Raw genomic sequence first — 21,698 nt, 5'->3', positions numbered from 1 at the left:
GCATCTATATGCATACAAATACTAGGCTATGTCAGAAGAGCTGCTGCTCGGTCGAGAAATATAATGCAATTCACAAACAAAGGGGTAGGTCAGCTGCCTGAGATGATCACAGACTGAAGCTCTAGATGTCTGTGCTGCAGGTAGTTTCTGGTAAAATAACTCCTGACAAAGTATGTTTATTAACTGACATCTAATTTCAGCTGATCAGTGAGCTTCTATATGGATAAAAAGAAAACATTGTGCCAAGGAGAGCTGCAACTGACCAGCTAAACAGGAGCTTAAAAGATGGGCAACATCCAACTAAAATTATAAAAGTAAAACTTTCTTTGTTTTGTTTTTAAAGTGTAGTTCTTTTAGAGAAGAGAAGGCATACTGAACCTATTTCAATGTCTTTACCTTATAGGACTAAAGACTAACTCTAATGCTGCCAGTTCCAATAATGTCTTCTGTGTACATCCTCCCATTTCACCTCTAACCACAGCTCTATTGTCTGTGTGCTCCACCCTTTCCTTTAGGTGCAAAAGTAAGAGTACCATCTTGTGGAGAATAGAGGAACTGCAGCCATTATTCCAACACTTTCCAATCAATTTTTTTTACATCCACCAACTGCTTCTCTCTTATTTATTTTTCGCATGAAAGACGTTGGTGTGGGTAGATTAGTTGACATTATCTTGATAGAAATAGAAAATCATAAATATCAACACCCAAGATGCATACAATTGGCATGCAAGCTGAATTTATTAGCATGCGACTGACCTGCTCAATCCAGCAATCCTGGGCTGAATCATTTATATACTGTACTATGGAGAGGTAGAGGAGCATGTACTGTACTATGGAGAGGGAGGTGTAGAGGAGCATGTACTGTACTATGGAGAGGTAGAAGAGCAGCATGTAGTGTACTATGGAGAGGAGGGATAGAGGAGCAGCATGTACTGTACTATGGAGAGGTAGAGGAGTAGCATGTACTGTACTATGGAGAGGGAGGGGTGGAGGAGCAGCATGTACTGTACTATGGAGAGGGGAGTGGTAGGAGCAGCATGTACTGTACTATGGAGAGGTAGAGGAGTAGCATGTACTGTACTATGGAGAGGGAGGGATAGAGGAGCAGCATGTACTGTACTATGGAGAGGTAGAGGAGTAGCATGTACTGTACTATGGAGAGGGAGGGGTGGAGGAGCAGCATGTACTGTACTATGGAGAGGTAGAGGAGTAGCATGTACTGTACTATGGAGAGGTAGAGAAGTAGCATGTACTGTACTATGGAGAAGTGGAGGAGCAGCATGTACTGTACTGTGGAGAGGGGAGTGGTAGGATCAGCATTTACTGAACTATGGAGAAGTGAGAGGAGCATGTACTGTACTATGGAGAGGTGGAGGAGCAGCATGTACTGTACTGTGGAGAGGGGAGTGGTAGGATCAGCATGTACTGAACTATGGAGAAGTGAGAGGAGCATGTACTGTACTATGGAGAGGTGGAGGAGCAGCATGTACTGTACTGTGGAGAGGGGAGTGGTAGGAGCAGCATGTACTGAACTATGGAGAAGTGAGAGGAGCATGTACTGTACTATGGAGAGGTAGAGGAGTAGCATGTACTGTACTATGGAGAGGGAGGGATAGAGGAGCAGCATGTACTGTACTATGGAGAGGTAGAGGAGCAGCATTTACTGTGGAGAGGGGAGTGGTAGGAGCAGCATGTACTGAACTATGGAGAAATGAGAGGAGCATGTACTGTACTATGGAGAGGTGGAGGAGCAGCATGTACTGTACTATGGAGAGGGTAGCAGGATGTATTGTACTGTGGAGAGGGAAGTGGTAGGAGCAGCATGTACTGAACTATGGAGAAGTGAGAGGAGGAGCGTGTACTGTACTATGGAGGAGAGAAAAGTAGCATGTTCTGTACCACGAGGGGAGAGAAGCAACATGTACTGTACTATGAGGGGAGAGAAGCAGTATGTGCTGTACTAAGGAGAAGGAGAGAAAAGCAGTATGTACTGTGCTAGGGAGAGGGGAGCAGCGTTCATTGTACTATGGAGAGGGGAGGGAGAGTAGTATGTTCTGTAGTATGGAAAGAGAGGATCAGCACCTGCTGTACTGTGGAGAGGGGTAGGAGTAGTATGTACAGTACTATGAAGAGAGGGGCAGCATGTACTGTACTGTGGAGGGTGGAGGGGAGCAGAACAGCATGTACTGTACTATGGAAAGGGGAGGGAAGAGGAGCAGCATGCACTGTATTGTGGAGAGAGGAGTAGTGGTAGGAGCAGCATGTATTCTACAGTGCAGAGAGGAGTGGGAGGAGCAGCATGTGCTGTATTACAGAGAGGGAAGTGGAAGAGCAGCATGTACTGTACTATGGAGAGGGAAGTGGAAGAGCAGTACTATTGTGGGACAGAGGCAGCATGTATGAAACTGTGGAGGAGAAAATAAAAGAATTCAGGCACAGAGAACACAGAACTCTTTCCTAATGTTTTATTAATTTGGTTTTATATTGTCTTTTTAATATTTTTCAAACAACAGTACATTAAAAATTAAATGAATAAGAAAGAAAAAAAATACACAAATAGATTACAGTAAAAAGGAAGAGAGAACTTCCAACCCCAATCCTGCAAAGCCTGTCTGCAGGGAGGAGGTGGGGTGTCAGTGCAGTTGTCAGTCTTTAATGCAGGATACCAGTGTGTCTGTGTGTATGTATGTTGTGTGAGTTGACCCCCTTGGCGGTATTCATGAGTGTAGCTCAGGGTTACTTTTCCCTACAATTAGCGGTAACCCCCGAGCTACACTTGTGAATATTGCTAGGAGGACCGGGTGCCGAGTATGTACTGCAGCTCTTAAACCCAGCGGCAGTAGCCCGTCTTTTCCGTGGCTCCCCATCTCTAGGCTGAGAATGCAGTCTGTCACATGACGACAGAGGGTGATCTCAGCACAGAGATAGAGGAACCCCTGCAGGACAGGATGAAGACTTGCAGCATGTGGCTGGGGAAGGTGACTGATTTATGGGCTGTGCTGTGCACACTGCATAGGGGAAGGGGGGGCTCTGAGGAAGGGGGGCACTTTCTGGGGGGTGGGCTCCTTAGTTAGTTATTTGAACTGGGCGGGGGGGGACTGCCTGGCTACGTACACTTTGAGGATGCCTTTGGATATCTATACTGTGGGAGGAGGGCACTCTGGTTACCAGTAATGAGGGTAACACTCTGGGTACTTGTACTGGGGTCACTCTATGGCTGCCTGTACTTAGCGGTCAGATTCTTTCCAGAGAAGACATTTTCCACTTTTAGAAGAATCATACGGCTAAGGAGGTTACTGTGTGTCTGTATGTGTGTTCAGTCCTGTGAGAGAGCTGCATGCGGTCCTGTGGGTGTGTGTAGTGCAAGGGCTGTTTGACGATAGTGGTGTTGGCTTGACTTATCTCCTCTGGTGTCTGTATCACACTTATATACAGTACTCCTAAAGGGATTGTTGTACAGTAACTCGCTCTACCTAAAACATAATATTTTGTTCTTAAAATGCTTTGACCTATGAACTTCATTTGTACATCATCAGTGGCTGTGTTGCCTTTTCTGGTGAAGAATAAGGTGCCCCTTCCGAGTGAAGCATTTCCCACACTCGGAACACGTGAAGGGACGCTCTCCCGTGTGACTCCTCTGGTGGTTAATCAGGTGTCCTTTTTGGGCAAAAGTTTTCCCACAATCTAAGCATATGAAGGGACGCTCCCCCGTGTGACCCCTCTGGTGGGCAACCAGGTCCCCTTTCTGAGTGAAGCACTTGTCGCACTCTGAACAAGAATAAGGACGATCGCCTGCGTGCCTCCGCTGGTGAATTAGAAGGGTTCCCTTCTGAGTGAATGATTTCCCACACTCTGTGCACGTAAAAGGGCGCTCACCAGTGTGCACCCTTTCATGCTTAAGGAGCTCTGCATTCCGGGTGAAACATTTCCCACACTGAGCACATGAAAAGGGACGCTCCCCAGTGTGTCTTCTCAGGTGGACGAGCAGGTGTGCCTTCCAAGTGAAACATTTCCCACACAGGGAACATGGAAAGGGACGTTCACCCGTGTGTCTTTTCTGATGTACAAGGAGGTCACTCTCCTGACTGAATGACTTCCCACACTCGGAACATGAAAATGGCCGCTCACCCGTGTGCCTTCTCTGGTGTACAATGAGGTTTCCTCTCTGGCTGAATGATTTCCCACACTCGGTGCAAGAAAAAGGACGCTCTCCCGTGTGTCTCCTCTCGTGTTTGCGAAGGTCTCCTTTCAGAGTAAAGCATCTCCCACACACTGAACATGAAAAGGGACGCTCCCCTGTGTGAATTTTCTCATGTTTAAGAAGCTGTCCTCTCTTGGCGAAACATTTTCCACATTCCAAACAAGGGAAAGGACGTTCACCGGTATGTATGCCCTGGTGACTAAGCAGGGCTCTCGGCTCTGCAAAACATTTCCCACACTCTGAGCAAGAAAAAGGTCGCTCACCTGAGTGTCGTCTCTGGTGTTTAATAAGGTCTCCTTTAAGAATAAAGCCTTTACCACAGTCTGAACATGAAAAAGGGCGCTCGCCTGTGTGTGTACTCTGATGTGTGCGCAGGTGTGCTTTCCGGGTAAAGCATTTCCCACACTCTGAACAGGAGAAAGGACGCTCACCTATATGAATCTTCTGGTGTTTAAGAAAATCTTCTTTCTGAGTATAACATGTCCCGCATTCTGAACAGTTAAAAGGGAGATCCCCTGCATGTATTTTCTGGTGCAGAAGAAGGGTTCCTTTTTGAGTGAAACTCTTCCCACACTCTGAACAGGAAAAAGGCCGCTCGCCCATGTGATTTCTCTGGTGCTCAAGAAGTTGTCTTTCCGAGGTGAAACCTTTCCCACATTCTGAACATGAGAAAGGATGATCAGAAGAGTGAATTTTCTGGTGCTGAGAAAGGCTTCCTTTCGTTGTAAAACATTTCCCACACTCTGAGCAAAAAAATGGCTTGATGCCAATGTGAATCTTTAGGTGCTCGTTGAGGTTTGATTTACGTGTAAAATACTTCCCACACTCGGAACATGAAAAGGGCTTCTCGCCAGTGTGAACCCTCTGATGGGCGGAGAGTTCAGATTTTGTATTAAAATGTTTCCCACACCCAGAACATAGTAAGCTCCCAGCTGCATGATGCTTCAAATGTTGGGCAAGTGCAGACTCCTGACTGAAGCAAACGCTACACTGTGGACAAGAAAATGGATCTTCTCCTTCTGTGGACTGGGGCAGGGTTGTCTCTAGAGCACAATTATCTTCTGGGTTATAGTCCAAAGACGAAAAGGAGCTTCCAAAACGGTGTCCAATGTTATCTGTTGGGAAAAATTCAACATGAAATACATTCACTTTCTGGCTCTGAAGTCTGCAGATAATATGGACAGCATGGAAATGATGTTGATTTGTTGGTACTATAATGTTATACTGTATCTCTTCCTCATTTGTGGGTACTATGATGTTATACTGAGGAATGGAGATGTGCCTTTCATATGGTGTACAGTATCTCCTCATTTGTTGGTGCTATGATGTTATACTGAGGAATGGAGATGTGCCTTTCATATGGTGTACAGTATCTCCTCCTCATTTGTTTGTACTATGATGTTATACTGAGGAATGGAAATGGGCCTTTCATATGGTGTACAGTATCTCCTCCTCATTTGTAGTGCTATGATGTTATACTGAGGCATGGAGATGGGCCTTTCATATGGTGTACAATATCCCCTCCTCATTTGTTGGTACTATGATGTTATACTGAGGAATGGAGATGGGCCTTTCATATGGTGTACAGTATCTCCTCCTCATTTGTTGGTACTATGATGTTATACTGAGGAACAGAGATGGGCAGAGCGGTTCGCCGGCGAACGGTTCCCGGCGAACTTCGCGTTCGCCTCCCGCAGGCGAACGTTTCCGGAAGTTCGGTTCGCCCCACAATGCACTATGAGGGTCAACTTTGACCCTCTACATCACAGTCAGCAGGCCCAGTGTAGCCAATTAGGCTACACTAGCCCCTGGAGCCCCACCCCCCTTATATAAGGCAGGCAGCGGCGGCCATTACGGCCACTCGTGTGCCTGCATTAGAGAGAGTAGGGCGAGCTGCTGTCTCTCATAGGGAAAGATTAGTTAGGCTTAGCTTTTCCTGGCTGCATACCTGTTCAGTGATCCTGCCACTGCATACCTGTTCTGTGAACCCACCCACCACTGCATACCTGTTCAGTGATCCTGCCACTGCATTCCTGTTCTGTGAACCCACCCACCACTGCATACCTGTTCAGTGATCCTGCCACTGCATACCTGTTCTGTGAACCCACCCACCACTGCATACCTGTTCAGTGATCCTGCCACTGCATACCTGTTCTGTGAACCCACCACTGCATACCTGTTCTGTGAACCCACCCACCACTGCATACCTGTTCAGTGATCCTGCCACTGCATACCTGTTCTGTGAACCCACCACTGCATACCTGTTCTGTGAACCCACCCACCACTGCATACCTGTTCAGTGATCCTGCCACTGCATACCTGTTCTGTGAACCCACCCACCACTGCATACCTGTTCAGTGATCCTGCCACTGCATACCTGTTCTGTGAACCCACCACTGCATACCTGTTCTGTGAACCCACCCACCACTGCATACCTGTTCAGTGATCCTGCCACTGCATACCTGTTCTGTGAACCCACCCACCACTGCATACCTGTTCAGTGATCCTGCCACTGCATACCTGTTCTGTGAACCCACCACTGCATACCTGTTCTGTGAACCCACCCACCACTGCATACCTGTTCAGTGATCCTGCCACTGCATACCTGTTCTGTGAACCCACCCACCACTGCATACCTATTCAGTGATCCTGCCACTGCATACCTGTTCTGTGAACCCACCACTGCATACCTGTTCTGTTCAGTGGACCCGCCACTGCATACCTGTTCTGTTCAGTGAACAGTTTGGTGTGTCAGTGTGAAGCAGTACCTTAATTACACTACCTGATTGATGTATACACATGCAAGATGTTTTAAAGCACTTTAGGCCTGTCATTTAGCATTCCATATGATTTCTGTCCTTAAAACGCTGCTTTGCGTCAAATCCAGATTTTTCCTGGGGACTTTTGGCGTATATCCCACCCCGTCATGCCCCCCTCCAGGTGTTAGACCCCTTGAAATATCTTTTCCATCACTTTTGAGGCCAGCATAATTATTTTTTTTTTCAAAGTTCGCATCCCCATTGAAGTCTATTGCGGTTCGCGAACTTTAACGCGAACCGAACCTTCCGCGGAAGTTTGCGAACCCGGTTCGCGAACCTAAAATCGGAGGTTCGGCCCAACTCTACTGAGGAATGGAGATGGACCTTTCATATGGTGTACAGTATCTCCTCCTCATTTGTTGGTGCTATGATGTTATACTGAGGAATGGAGATGGGCCTTTCATATGGTGTACAGTATCTCCTCCTCATTTGTTGGTACTATGATGTTATACTGAGGAATGGAGATGGGCCTTTCATATGGTGTACAGTATCTCCTCCTCATTTGTTGGCACTATGATGTCATACTGAGGAATGGAGATGGACCTTTCATATGGAGTACAGTATCTCCTCCTCATTTGTTGGTACTATGATGTCATACTGAGGAATGGAGATGGGCCTTTCATATGGTGTACAGTATCTCCTCCTCATTTGTAGTGCTATGATGTTATACTGAGGCATGGAGATGGGCCTTTCATATGGTGTACAATATCCCCTCCTCATTTGTTGGTACTATGATGTTATACTGAGGAATGGAGATGGACCTTTCATATGGTGTACAGTATCTCCTCCTCATTTGTTGGTGCTATGATATTATACTGAGGAATGGAGATGGGCCTTTCATATGGTGTACAGTATCTCCTCCTCGTTTGTTGGTACTGTGATGTTATACTGAGGAATGGAGATGGACCTTTCATATGGTGTACAGTATCTCCTCCTCATTTGTTGGTACTATGATGTTATACTGAGGAATGGAGATGGGCCTTTCATATGGTGTACAGTATCTCCTTCTCATTTGTTGGTGCTATGGTGTTATACCGAGGAATGGAGATGGGCCTTTCATATGGTGTACAGTATCTCCTCCTCATTTGTTGGTACTGTGATGTTATACTGAGGAATGGAGATGGACCTTTCATATGGTGTACAGTATCTCCTCCTCATTTGATGGTACTATGATGTTATACTGAGGAATGGAGATGGGCCTTTCATATGGTGTACAGTATCTCCTTCTCATTTGTTGGTGCTATGATGTTATACCGAGGAATGGAGATGGGCCTTTCATATGGTGTACAGTATCTCCTCCTCATTTGTTGGTACTATGATGTTATACTGAGGAATGGAGATGGGCCTTTCATATGGTGTACAGTATCTCCTCCTCATTTGTTGGTGCTATGATGTTATACCAAGGAATGGAGATGGGCCTTTCATATTGTGTACAGTATCTCCTCCTCATTTGTTGGTACTATGATGTTATACTGAGGAATGGAGATGGGCCTTTCATATGGTGTACAGTATCTCCCCCTCATTTGTTGGTACTATGATGTTATACTGAGGAATGGAGATGGACCTTTCATATGGTGTACAGTATCTCCCCCTCATTTGTTGGTACTATGATGTTATACTGAGGAATGGAGATGGACCTTTCATATGGTGTACAGTATCTCCTCCTCATTTGTTGGCGTGTTGTGATTTATTTGATTTGGAAAACAGTTACAAGCAGCTACAAAGTATTGGGGCATGGGTAAACCTTTTATTTCAATTATATCAATAGTCATAAACTCACACTACATAACTGTTGGTGAATTGTGTTGATGATTAGTATACAATTTTTACTCAACCTGTTCTACCAACAAGATTCCAATATCACATTACCCAATGATGTAAAGACTTGGCAAATCTCCTTACCCCAGAGTCTGTTAAGGTAATGAACCACCCCTTTACAAACGTTTTTAAACTTGGGAGATGTGGATAGATTGGCAAGACAATGCAGGCCTCACATGTTTTACACTCCTTTTGATGAATTTAGACAGATTTTTTTTCCCCTGGTGCATTTTATGCTTTACGAGGTGGATTCTGTTTATTATAGATGAGGTCTTTGATCTGGAAGGAGTGGTGGAACTGGATTTTGGAGCTAGCACTGTTCTAGTTAAGATACATTGTTCATATATTTCTTTTTTATTTGTACCGCTATCCCTATCCCCTCTACTCGGCTCAGTTGGAAGATGTGTGTACCACTCTTGAGCTGCCCCTTTCCCTTCCCTTATCCTCTTCAACTCAGAAGACATTACTGCTGATATTGCATTGGAAAATGTTAGTAGCTCTTTTTGACCGCTCAGTCTTTGTCATTGTATTAGAACCCCTATGTGGGCTACTACGTTTGCTATATTAATGTATTATTTTATTGTTTTATCTAACAATAAAAACCCCTTTGAAACTAAAGACTTGGCGATTCTAATAATCTACCTTCATGTGGATATTTTAGCCCCGCAGATAAAGCACAAGAATGGAAAGAATCTCTACATTTTAAGGTCACTACATACCTGCACTAATGTCTAAAGAAGAGTCCTCTTCTTTAATTGTCACCATTATGATGCCCTCCTCTGATGTCTGCTGTTCTCCCCCCACATACATCTCTTCTTCTTCTTCTTCTTTAATTGCCACCATCATTTCACCCTCGCTGTTTGAAGGCTGGTCACTCCATGCATATATTTTATCTTCTTTTTGTTTAGCGGCCCCTGTAGTTTTACCCTCACTGCTTGACTGCTGATCACCCCACACATCGGTTTCTTCTTGTTCCTCTTTAATTATCCTTATTTCATCTTCCTCCAGAGAATGCTGATTGCTCCTCGCATACATCTCTTCTTCTTCCTCTTTGATGTCAGCTTTCATATAAATCTGTTCTTCAGCCTAAATCCACGAAAAAGGTAAGAAATCATATACTGTATTATAATACAATTCAGTGTTCTCCCCAGACTCTCTTAGCCAGGTGCTCCACCCGGCTAATTTTGGTGAGCACCCGGCTGTCACCCGCCTCTCCTCCTCATCCTCCACCAATGCTGTAAGTTGCATCGACCCTGCACTCCCCGTCACAGCTCAACCAGCTACTTTTTCATGGCAACCGTCAGGAAAAAAATCTGGGGAGAACACTGCAGTGTGAGGTCTGTTTTGTGGAATCTGAGTCTTGCCTACCTGATAATGGTGGGGGATGGTGTGATCTTCCTGTGTATAATCCTGGGAAGGACCTGTACACCTCTCTGGTTGATTTCTGTTACTGGATCCATCTGTAAGAAACACACACAGATGGTGGGGACCGGGAGGACCCTCTGTACTGCTCTCTCTTCTCTACAAGAAAATCTCCTCTTACCCGGTGATGTGAGGGGCGGCTGATTCTCCATCATGGTGTCCTTGTGTCCTTCTATATACTGCCACTACAGCATGGAGAAATAGACGGTTACATCCTGACACCTTATAAGAACCTGCCAAAGAAAAAGATATGTTAATATTAGTATTAACCTTTGTTTATAAAGCCCAAACATATACTTTGAAGCAGTACAATAACTCCCTAGCTCAGCCTCATATTTGTTAGACTCGTGTTTTGAAATGTGTATTGATAGTAAATTTGTATTAATTAAAAGTTCACTAAGTTTTGAGCTTTAGACATCTGTAGTAGCTGCAATATATTTGGAATACCTGGCTGACTGGTGCCTGTCGCTCCATTTCCTGTTGTGATGACAGTACTAACTTATTGCAGAGACAGCTATACAAACTCCTCCTGGATCACCGGTAATTGATTTTTAATAGATTTCATGCAGATATGCAGTGTGTGGCTGCAATAGCTCCCTCTCTGATCAAATGTCGAGGTTGGCAGGTTGGGAGAAAGCCTGCCAGTGTATGAGCAGGGCAAGTGTAATAGACACTTGTCATGTCAGGCTGTCCCAATGCTGCCAGGATCAGGGGCTATCAGGGTTTATAACTCACCTGCTCGGTCATTCTTCATTAGACAGGGGAAGCTACTACACCCCTCCCCCCCCATGGAAGTGGCCACAGAGATTCAGAAGACTTTGGAAAAATGACCACGCTGTCTTCCCGCTAGAGCTTCCCCTGTCTAATTAATTACATGCAAGCAGGTGAGTTATTGACCCAGAGACACCCCAGATCCCGCAGCATTAAAACAGAGCCTCACACAACAGGCTCTGTCTTTTCATACTGGAAGTACCCTTTAAACAACACCCAACCAAGCACTAATAATCAGAAGATGGTGTCTAAAAAGTTTTATATATCAGATCCAGTCAAAAAGGTTAACATTAATCAAACAGTAAATATAAAAAAAAAAGTAAACATTAATATTAACACCATCATGTGGAAAAAGACACAGTTAACCAAAAGAGACTTTCCTGGTTATAGACAAAGAGGAATGGTAGAAGACACCACCTATCTGAAGACAATAACCTCATATGATCAGAATAAACCAAGCCTGGCTGCAGAAATGAGGACTGAGAGTCATAGCTCAGTGTGTGGCTTCGCTGAGAAGCTGCTGGCTGCCTGGTCTGAGCTCTGCTCTTTCTTCCCACCAGAGTAATATTTTACCTAGTTATGGAAAGTTCTGGGGTTTCCCTGTTGTACAGATCCCCCATCACACATCTCCAGGACCCCGAGGGATGTAATGTTCAACCTTCCTGGTGGTCCTGGGGACAGCAAAACAATTTCTTGCAGTAGTCTAGTTTAGGGGACCCTGCAGGAAACCTCATAGGGAACAATTCTCCAATCGCAGGTCCCTCTACAGCACAAAGCATTGTTATTGGCCGAGTAGCCTGGGCGTAGTTGACTACAACCTATTTGAGACCTAGCAGTTTGAGAGGGTGCTGTTTGCCCAGTTACATTAATGGAGTTTCCATCTTGGTCCCATAGACTACCACCATTACCTTCCCAGTATGGTGTTGAGTCCTAACATTTAATCCTCACATTGGAGAAACCAGCTATAAAAATATTATTGATATTTATATGAGTCCTTCTTTTTTTGTCAAGTTGTTCTACCTGGTCTATACTTTATTGGGTTGTACTACTAGATGGATGAACTGAGGGGTATAGCTAGGTGGTCTAGTGGTCTCACTTACAATAATTTACCAACAACCTCTACCTGAGCTAACCTCTTCCCCATTCTCACTCCTATCTCTACCCTCCGCACTGCTAACACTAACCTCCACTCTCATAACATTAACCTGCTCCTATAGGATGCCTATCGACAAGCCAGTGGAGGGATATGAGGACTCTACTGAGCATGCGCAGTTGGGGTTTTATCATGCATCGATTAGAGGCATATATCGACACCACCCCGGCATCTTCTATAGCAGTCCTATGGCAGCACCTGAATTATCAGACAGGAGCTGCACCTAAATTATCTGATCCACTCTGCTGCTTGAGGGAAACATCTGCCCACTTCCCATCAGGGCAGGAAGTATGGGAAATTTCTTTAGATGAGGTCAGAGACAGCAATAAAAACCTCCTAGTGATTTTAACCCCTTACTATACCACTCAAAGATAAGATGTGTTTATAAAGATGGATTTAAAAAATAAAAATGAAAGCTGACTCAAGTCTTCAGCCCTATTCATACACCCCAGACTGCCATATGTATCCAAATGCCTGCTTACTGGAATCTCTGATCAGCAGAAATAACATATTTTTACCTCCTCTGCTGCTGCCAGTTCTAGTAATGTCTCCTCTCTATTCCTCCCGCCTCCCTGCTAACCCGGAAGTTCCTGTACTTTAGGTCTTATCTCCTCACTGATTCTGCGTTCCAGCATCTATGACTTCTGCGTTTCACTTGGTATGAGTAAGCCCACCATCTAGTGGAGAATATGAGCACTGCACCTGTCTGAGCAATGCAAAGCCCTCTGCTAACATTCAAAACTACCGTACCGTACCGTACATAACGCAACAATAGAAATTCAGGATGGTTCATTGATGAGTGAAGTATTGTACACAACCTGGATTTATTACTGCACTTACACTTTGTAGCAGCAAGGATAGCCATATTATGCCAGGAAAAAACAACAACACATATATATAAGTAGACAAATACTTGCTCTACTTACAGGGCCGGTTTAAGCAACAATGGGGCCCCAGGGCAAAATAAACCTGAGGGGCCCCCCCAACATATACCCCGGAACAAAAATCGGCATTAGGGGACCTTTTTTGCAGCTGGTATAACAGGGTGTGAAGTCCCAATCGGTCGGAGCTCCACATTCTGGCTATCCCAGCTTGCATGGGGGACAAGGGGTTAAAAAGTTTCAGGAGGGGGGACCCCACATAATTTAAAAAAAAAAAAAAATTCTCACACTCTAAACATAAAAAAAAAAATTGGGAAAATAGGAAAAAAATGCCAGGGATCTTCATACAGCCATATTGCGGCTGTATAGCGATCCCTGGCCAAAGCGCTGCGGCTGCGTATAGACCCCCTGGAAACCCCGTCAGGAAATTTATTGCGCTTTCGTTTGATGCATGTAAAATTACACTACCATTAGGTTTGCTACTAAAAGTGACATTTACCACATTTAAAAGTATACTTTTTTTCTTCGAAACTTTAAAATCGATTTTCTCAAAAACTAGAAGGTCTTTTTGAAAAATTGTTTTTTCCTCTTATTCCTAACGATCTCCTTAACATATCCTGCAAATTTAGGGTTTCTAGCATTTAAGGTGGATTTGCTATTAACCATTAAAGTCGGCAGGTTTTTAAATGTGTATTTTTTTTTTCCTTTGAAACTTTAAAAGCGATTTTCTCAAAAACTATAAGGCCGATTTGAGATTTTTTTTCCTCTTGTAGCCACTGGGGGCCCCTACAAGCTCTGGGGCCCTGGGGCAGCTGCCTACTTTGCCTTAATGGTAGCGCCGGCCCTGTCTACTTACATAACATATGTATTGTATATTGTCCATGTTTTGATTTTAGTGAATTTTATATAGTAAAAAAAAGATAATTCTGTTCCTGGCATTTGCCATTTTGGTTTCCTCTGACTGAAGCCAATCCTGTCGTCATTTCCTCTCTGACCAGATTTCAGCTCAGCAGTTCACTGAACTGCCCTTGGCCAATCAGTGAGGAGCAGAAATGTAAGAGGGGTAATGACACGTTCCCTTCTCCTTGGCGATGACGAGGATAGAGCCAGGCAGACTGGGATAAGATTTATTACAGCAGTAACATTCCTAAATAGATTGGAGTGCTTGCACTGCAGGGTGAGGTTCCAGGCTGCATAATGAACACAGAGTAGTGGGTAAATAAAATTTGATTTTGTGGCCGACAATCTCTCTTTCAAGCACATAAAGCAACGCTGTAAATAGAAATGGTTTTAACCCTGGGGGATAAACTGCAAAGGGGAAATGGGAAAAAGAATTCTAGGACAGCAATGTCCTAGGTGTACTGTAATTCACAAAATGTGCCTCAGCTTCCAGGGTCCTATTCCCACTTCCTCCCCCTACGTGTGGTACACCAGACCACTCCCTTACACTGGGCTTCAACCCTTCAGGCCGTGCCCCTTTACACTGTACTCCACCCTCAACATCCAGGCCATGCTCAACTTCCACACCATGTCCCTCAATTACACCAGACTCACCCTCAACCTCCACGCCATGCCCCCCCCCCCCCAATTATTTCAAACTCACCCTCAACCTCCAGGCCATTCCCCCCATTACAATGGACTCCACCATCAAGTTCCAGGCCATGCCCCCATTACACTGGACTCCACTCTCAACCTCCAGGCCATGCTCCCATTACACTGGACTCCACCCTCAACCTTCAGGCCATACCCCATTACACTGGACTCCACCCTCAACCACCAGGCCATGCCACTCACTACACTGGACTCTGCCCTCAACCTCCAGGCCATGCCCCCATTACACTGGACTCCACCCTCAACCTCCAGGCCATGCCCCATTACACTGGACTCCACCCTCAACCACCAGGCCATGCCACTCATTACACTGGACTCTACCTTCAACCTCCATGCCTCCATCCCACTGGACTCTACCCTCAACCTCCAGTCCATGCCCCCATTACACTGGACTCCCCCCTCAACCTCTAGTCCATGCCCCCTTTACACTGGACTCTCCCTCAACCTCCAGTCCATGCCCTCATTACACTGGACTCTACTCTCAACCTTCAGTCCATGCCCCCCATTACACTGGACTCCCCCCTCAACCTCCAGTCCATGCCCCCATTACACTGGACTCCACCAGCAACCTCCAGTCAATGTTTATCTAAACAATCTGCTCATAGTATTCAAAGTATGTGTGCCTTCATGCCACATGAAAGTGGTAAAACATGACAATCAAAATTAGATGTGTGTACCAGGCTTAAGTTATAAAATGTGACATAAAGAAGGGGGAGGTTTATAACCAGGGGTGGAGCATATGACCGCCAATCAAGAACATCGAGGTCTCTTCCTTGAAGGGATTGGTGGGATTATTCCCCAGAGGACACAGTGGAGTGATGACAGAACTCAAACACGAAAGAACACAGATCTGCCCTAATACTATTATAGCTTCTCATTTTATTTATTTTTTTTATTAAACTCAGCAGCATTTTTGACAATTTCACTAAATGTGGACAGAAAAAAAAAAGGAAAAAAAAAAAAGAAAAAAAAAGATTGGGTGACTGATCTATTGTTTCCGCACATCATAAACCACTAAGCACGAGATATAAATCAAACAGCAATAATCAGCGTGGCTAGGTTAAAATGTGGAGGTTTTTTGTTTGTTTGTTTGTTTGTCAACAATCATGATCATCTCTTTTTTCGGCCAAAATAAAATGTAAGACGTTCCTCTTGGCAAAAGTTCATCTTGATCACATTTTACTCATGACAGCAAAGCCACCTCCATTTCCTGCGGGTGCCGGGTATCAGTCCTACGGATGATTCCTTATTGGCTCCAGGACCCCTCTGCCCTTCCCCCTTCACATGGACTTATCACCAGAACACGCCAACATCCTTCCACAGTGAGTAACACTCTGGCCTCTATCAGCCATCTGGATATACAGCTACCAAGAGCCCAACCACAAAAGCTCAACTACAATGAAATAAAATGTGCACTGCAGAGTAAGCGCTGACTGTTCAGCACCTCCCTGCAATGCTCACTACTCTATGCCACAATGGGTGTGTGGCCTCCTCCCACTTCCAGGGAGTGGGAGGAGGAGTCCCTACCTTCCCAAGAAGTAAGACTGCCTTCCCAGGAAGTAACACTAGATGGCACACATGTGTGACCTAGCATGACCTTTTAGGGAAATCAGGAAGATCTCTGAAATAACAGGGGAGGAGGACCAGGAGGCCAAGCCAAGGAGGCCAAGTGTGAAGTAAAAACAAGAAGTAACCATTTAAGAATATGTTGACTGTTGTACTTACCTCTCAACAAGCCCTAAACAATACTAAATTTATTAAACTTTATTAGAGTACATTCCAGAAAACAGGTTTCGTGAGCGTTCCTTGCTTCCTCAGGTCTATGTTGTGCCGGTAATACGTGGCCACGATTAGCAGGAGCGCCTTTCTTGTGTTGTTTTTGGCCTGTTGGAAGGTGGCTGCTCTGTTCACCACCTTTATACGGAGAACCCGAGGTGAGAGGGATATGGATGCTGCCATAGTTATTCAGTTTTAAACAATACCAGTTGCCTGGCAGCCCTGCTGATCCTGTGCCTCTAATACTTTTGGCCATAGACCTTGAACAAGCATGCAGCAGATCAGGTACTCTCACTCAAGTTTTACTGGATTAGTAAGGGTTTTTATGCCAGAAGATCAACAGGGCTGCCAGGCAACTGGCATTGTTTACAAGGAAATAAATATGGCAGCCTCCATATCTCACCTCAGGTATTCTTAAGCAGTTTAATATGTTTAAGCTCTATTTGAGGGCGGATTTACCTGGTGTTGCGAACGATTGCTAGGACTGCCGTTAGCAGTATAGCTTCAAGGGCAAAATCCTAGCATAATAGCGGATATAACCAACCTGCGTGCAAGCTCTGGGTGACTGTCCTGCTGGGGAGGGGTAAGTGTAACTGGCATAGTTATTATTGTGAACCACCTGTGATCCAACAGAACTGTTAGTAGGTTGGATCCTGTTGTGATTCTGTGTCTGGAGGGCTGATTGTTATCGGTGGTCCTGGTCGAACCAGACAGACACATTACATTATTATAATACAATGAAAAGTAAAACAAATGATAAATATTGTATAACATTTCAGCTAAGATCCAACAGGCCATGTCTGGTAAATGCTGCCACGTTTAAGTCCAACTCAATAAAAAAAAAAAAAGTGTTTGGTTTTGGACAGTGTGGAAAGGAAATGGAACCTATCTTGGGTTTTATTGGCTGGATGGAGATTTTTTTTTAGACATAATGCTGCCTTTATTTCCCGCCAACAACAACATCAATGATGGTCCTACAGAGGAAGTCAGGGAAACCTCCCTGGTAGGAACCCAGATAGCAAGAAAATCCTAAAACAGTCTTATCACCTTTTCCAGCCACTACAATACTCTTTTCTTGCAGATCAATGTTAATCCACATAACAGTCTGTAGCCCGGCTTTGCTACTGTGATGCCTAAACTGACTGTGGTGAGAAGGATATGGAGGCTGCCATATTTATTTCTTTTTAATGGGAATCTGAAGCGAGACGTAAATGGCGGCTGCCATATTTATTTCAGTTGCCTGGCAGCCCTGCTGATCTCTGTGGCTGCAGTGGTGTCTGAATAACACACATGAGACAAGCATGCAACTAATCCAATCATACTTCAGTCAGAAACACCTGATCTGCATGCTTGTTCAGAGTATATAGCTGCAGTAAAAGTATTAAGGTGCATACACACATCCAATTTTGATAGGCCAATCTCTGACCAATTTTACCTCCTCCATGTAGCATAGGGATCAACAGACTTTAAATACTATGAACAGATTGTGTAGGCGGGAGCTCATACAACATGGAAATAATAAAATTGGCCAATCAAAACTGGATGTGTGTACCAGTCTTTAGAGCCAGGATCAGCAGGAAAGCCAGGCAATCTGCATTGCTTAAAGGGGAACTGAAGAGAGAGGTATATGGAGGCTGTCATGTTTATTTCCTTTTAGACAATACCAGTTGCCTGGCAGCCCTGCTGATCCTCTGCCTCTAATACTATTAGCCATAGCCCCTGAACAAGCATTCAGCAGATCAGGTGTTTCAGTGGTTCAGACTTATAAGTCTGATCTGACAAGACTAGCTGCATGCTTGTTTCTGGTTTTAATAAGATACTACTGCAGAGAAATAGACCAGCAGGGCTGCCAGGCAACTGGTATTGATTAAAAGGAAATAAACATGACAGCCTCCATATACCTCTCTCTTCAGTTCCCCTTTAAAAGAAAATAATTATGTCAACCTACATACCCCTCTCACTTCAAGGACAACTAAAGTGAGAAGAATGTAGAGGTAGACATATTTATTTCCTTATAAACAATACCTGATGCCTGGCAGCCCTGCTAGTTTATTTGACTGCAGTAGTGTCTGAATACCACCAGAAATAAGCATGCAGCTAATCGTGTCAGGTATGACAATAATGTCAGAAACACCTGATCTGCTGCATGCTTGTTCAGGGGCTATGGCTAGAAGCATAAGAGGCTGAGGATCAGCATAATAGCCAGGCAACTGGTATTGCGTAAAAAGGAAATAAATATGGCAGCCTCCATATCCCTCTCTGGTCAGTCATCCTTTCAGGTGCGCTTTAAAGCTAACCTGGGAGGTTTGCAATACCCAAAAAGAATACTCACCTCGGGAGGGCTTCCCATCCTCCGCCACCGGCTTGATCTAGTACTGAGACTCCGGAAGCACTGTGGATCCTATTGGGCTCGGCATTTACAAGTTGAGGGGGTCCATGCTAGTGAGCATGCCACAAGTGATTCTTCGGAGGTCCTCATGCTGTAATGGACTGGAGGAGGAGGACGGAGGAAGCATTTTTAGGATCCAAAGGCTCGCCCCCCTCTTGAAGTGAGTACCCCATTTAAACAATGCTTGTTGCCTGGACACCCTGCTGATCATGCTGACTTCAGTTGTGACTGAATCACACAGCATAAGACTAGTGTTGTCATACTGATATGTATCCTTGTTCTGGATCACTAGCTTAAAAGTACCGGAGTGGAGGCAGAGGATAAGCAGTATGCTCAGAAATTGGCTGTGTTTGAAGGAATTAAATATGGCAGCCTCCATATCACTCTTACTACCGGGTTACTTTAAAGGACAACTGAAGCGAGAAGAATATGGAGGCTGCCATATCTATTTCCTTTTAAACAATACCAGTTGCCTGGCAGCCCTGCTGATCTATTTGGCTGCAGTAGTGTCTGAATCACACCTGAAACAAGCATGCAGCTAATCTTGTAATTTCTAACAATGTCAGAAACACCTGATCTGATGCATGCTTGTTCAGGGTCTATGGCTGAAAGTATTAGAGGCAACTGGTATTGCTTAAAATGAAATAAATATGGCAGCTTCCATATACCTCTTGCTTCAGTTGTCCTTTAAGAATTGCTTCTGTATATAGGGAACATTTCATACACTCATATCAAAGGATGATCGCTGGTGTGACCTCTCTGATGTTTAAGGAGGTTGCCCTTCTGAGTGAAGCTTTTCCCACACTCTGAACATGAGTAGGGACGCTCGCCTGTGTGTATTCTCTGGTGCTTAAGAAGACCTCCCTTTTGGATGAAACCCTTGCCACACTCTGAACATGAAAATGGCCGCTCGCCCGTGTGACTTCTCTGGTGTCTGAGGAGGGATTCTTTTTGAACAAAGCTCTTCCCACACTCTGAACAAGAGAAAGGGCGCTCCCCGGTATGAATCCTGTGGTGTCTGAGGAGGTCTGTTTTCTGAATAAACCCTTTCCCACACTCTGAACAGGTAAAAGGTCGCTCCCCAGTGTGACTTTTCTGGTGTGTAAAAAGGTCTCCTTTCTGAATAAATCCCTTCCCACAAACTGAACACAAGAAAGGCCGCTCGCCTGTGTGACGTCGCTGGTGTGTGAGAAGGTGTCCTATGGAAACAAACGTTTTCCCACACTCTAAACATGCAAAAGGGCGCTCGCCTGTGTGTATCCTTTGATGTATAAGAAAGGCACCTTTCAAAGTGAACGACTTCCCACACTGCGAGCAGGAAAATGGCTTGTCTCCTATGTGCAGTTTCAAGTGTTCATTAAGGTTTGTCTTTCGTGAAAACCGTTTCCCACACTCTGAACATGAAAAGGGTTTTTCTCCGGTGTGGACTATCTGGTGCTGAACAAGCTGCGACTTCAGTTTGAAGGACTTCTTGCAATGTGAGCAGGCAAAGGGCTTCTCGTCAGAGTGCAACCGTTGGTGTATGGACAGTTCGGATTTGGTTCTGCAATGTTTCCCACACTCTGGACAGGACAGCAATTTCTCGTTTACATGGCGTTTTAAATGCTGGGCAAGGGAACACTTCTGGCTGAAGCAAGCTGTGCACTGCGGGCAAGAAAACGGACGTCTGCTCGTTCCACACCCTGGTGTTGGTGTTTGTGAGGAATACTGCGTGACTGCGTTATCTTCTGCATTATAACCTGAAGGTAAGAGGTGATTTCCCTCTGAGGCATCCCCGACATACTGTCCATCTGATGGGTAAAAACAATTAACACACAACGTTACTCTTCTACTTTCACATTCAAAAGTAAAGTAAGTGGATGCATTTAGACCAGTCACCGCTTTTTTGGGCACTAATATTTAAAATATTGGTAATATCTACACGCTTTCCCTTCCTCACACTATGATGCCTAACTGTAACCTGTCCTCCTAACTCTTAACTCCCTACCCTCTCCTAACACTAACCTCTCCCACTTCTTTGCTTAACACTAACCTCTCCTCCCCTCACCAGCACTAACTTCAATCCCCTATCCACTGCCTAACACTTACCTCTACTCCCCACTCCTCTCTTAATCTCCCTGCCGTTATGATTACTTCTAAAAGCCATGCAATTTTTTCACAAGCTTTTAGACCATAAAAACATGGGAAAAAAACATACCACAGAGAGATCTGCAGCAGCTCCTGCATATAACTCACTCAGCACGGGATTACCACTCTGAGCTGTGGATTTCAATCCTGAGTCTGACTCGGCATTACTGCTAAGGTTGACACTAACCTCCCCTGTCCTCTGCCTGCTCAACACTTACCTCCCCCTCTCCTCTGGCTAACACAAACCTCTCCTCTGCCTAAAACGAATCCCCCTTTCTTTTGCCTATCCTAAACCTCCCCTATACTCTGCCTAATTCTAATCATCCATCTCCTCTGCATAACACTAAGCCCCATTCCTCTGCTTAACACTAGCCCCTCCTCTTCCTAACACTAGCCCCTCCTCTGCCTGACACTAACCTCCCCTCTCCTCTGCCTGACACTAACCTCCCCTATACTCTGCCTAATTCTAACCATCCATCCCCTATGCGTAACACTAAACCCTCCTCCTCTGCTTAACTATAGCCCCTCCTCTGCCTGACACTAACCTCCCCTCTCCTCTGCCTGACACTAACCCCCCTCTCCTCTGCCTAACACAAACCTCCCCTCTGCCGAACACTAACCTCTACTCTGCCTAACACTAACCCCCCCCCCCCTTTCTTTTGCCTAACCTAAACCTCCCCTCTCCTCTGCCTAACTCTAACCATCCATCTCCACTGCGTAACACTAAGCC

General features: G+C 45.0%; 1 protein-coding gene across 1 annotated transcript in view; it reads right to left on the bottom strand.

Annotated features, from left to right (window-relative positions):
- Nucleotides 1-2,482: 2,482 nt before the first annotated feature.
- Nucleotides 2,483-21,698, bottom strand: part of LOC137537046 (zinc finger protein 585A-like) — a 35,138-nt gene continuing 15,922 nt past the window's right edge. Inside the window, exons 6-10 of the mRNA XM_068259195.1 lie at nucleotides 19,580-20,631; nucleotides 10,473-10,493; nucleotides 10,207-10,359; nucleotides 9,558-9,924; nucleotides 2,483-5,316 (exon numbers count right to left, since the gene is read on the bottom strand). Coding sequence (XP_068115296.1) covers nucleotides 3,533-5,316; nucleotides 9,558-9,924; nucleotides 10,207-10,359; nucleotides 10,473-10,493; nucleotides 19,580-20,631 — 3,377 coding nt within the window. The 3' untranslated portion in view covers nucleotides 2,483-3,532. The remainder of the gene's footprint in view (nucleotides 5,317-9,557; nucleotides 9,925-10,206; nucleotides 10,360-10,472; nucleotides 10,494-19,579; nucleotides 20,632-21,698) is intronic.

Source organism: Hyperolius riggenbachi, chromosome 10 (assembly GCF_040937935.1).
Source record: "Hyperolius riggenbachi isolate aHypRig1 chromosome 10, aHypRig1.pri, whole genome shotgun sequence".
Lineage (NCBI taxonomy): Eukaryota > Metazoa > Chordata > Amphibia > Anura > Hyperoliidae > Hyperolius > Hyperolius riggenbachi.
Note: the sequence above shows the minus strand (reverse complement) of the source record. Positions and strands in the feature narration are given on the sequence as shown.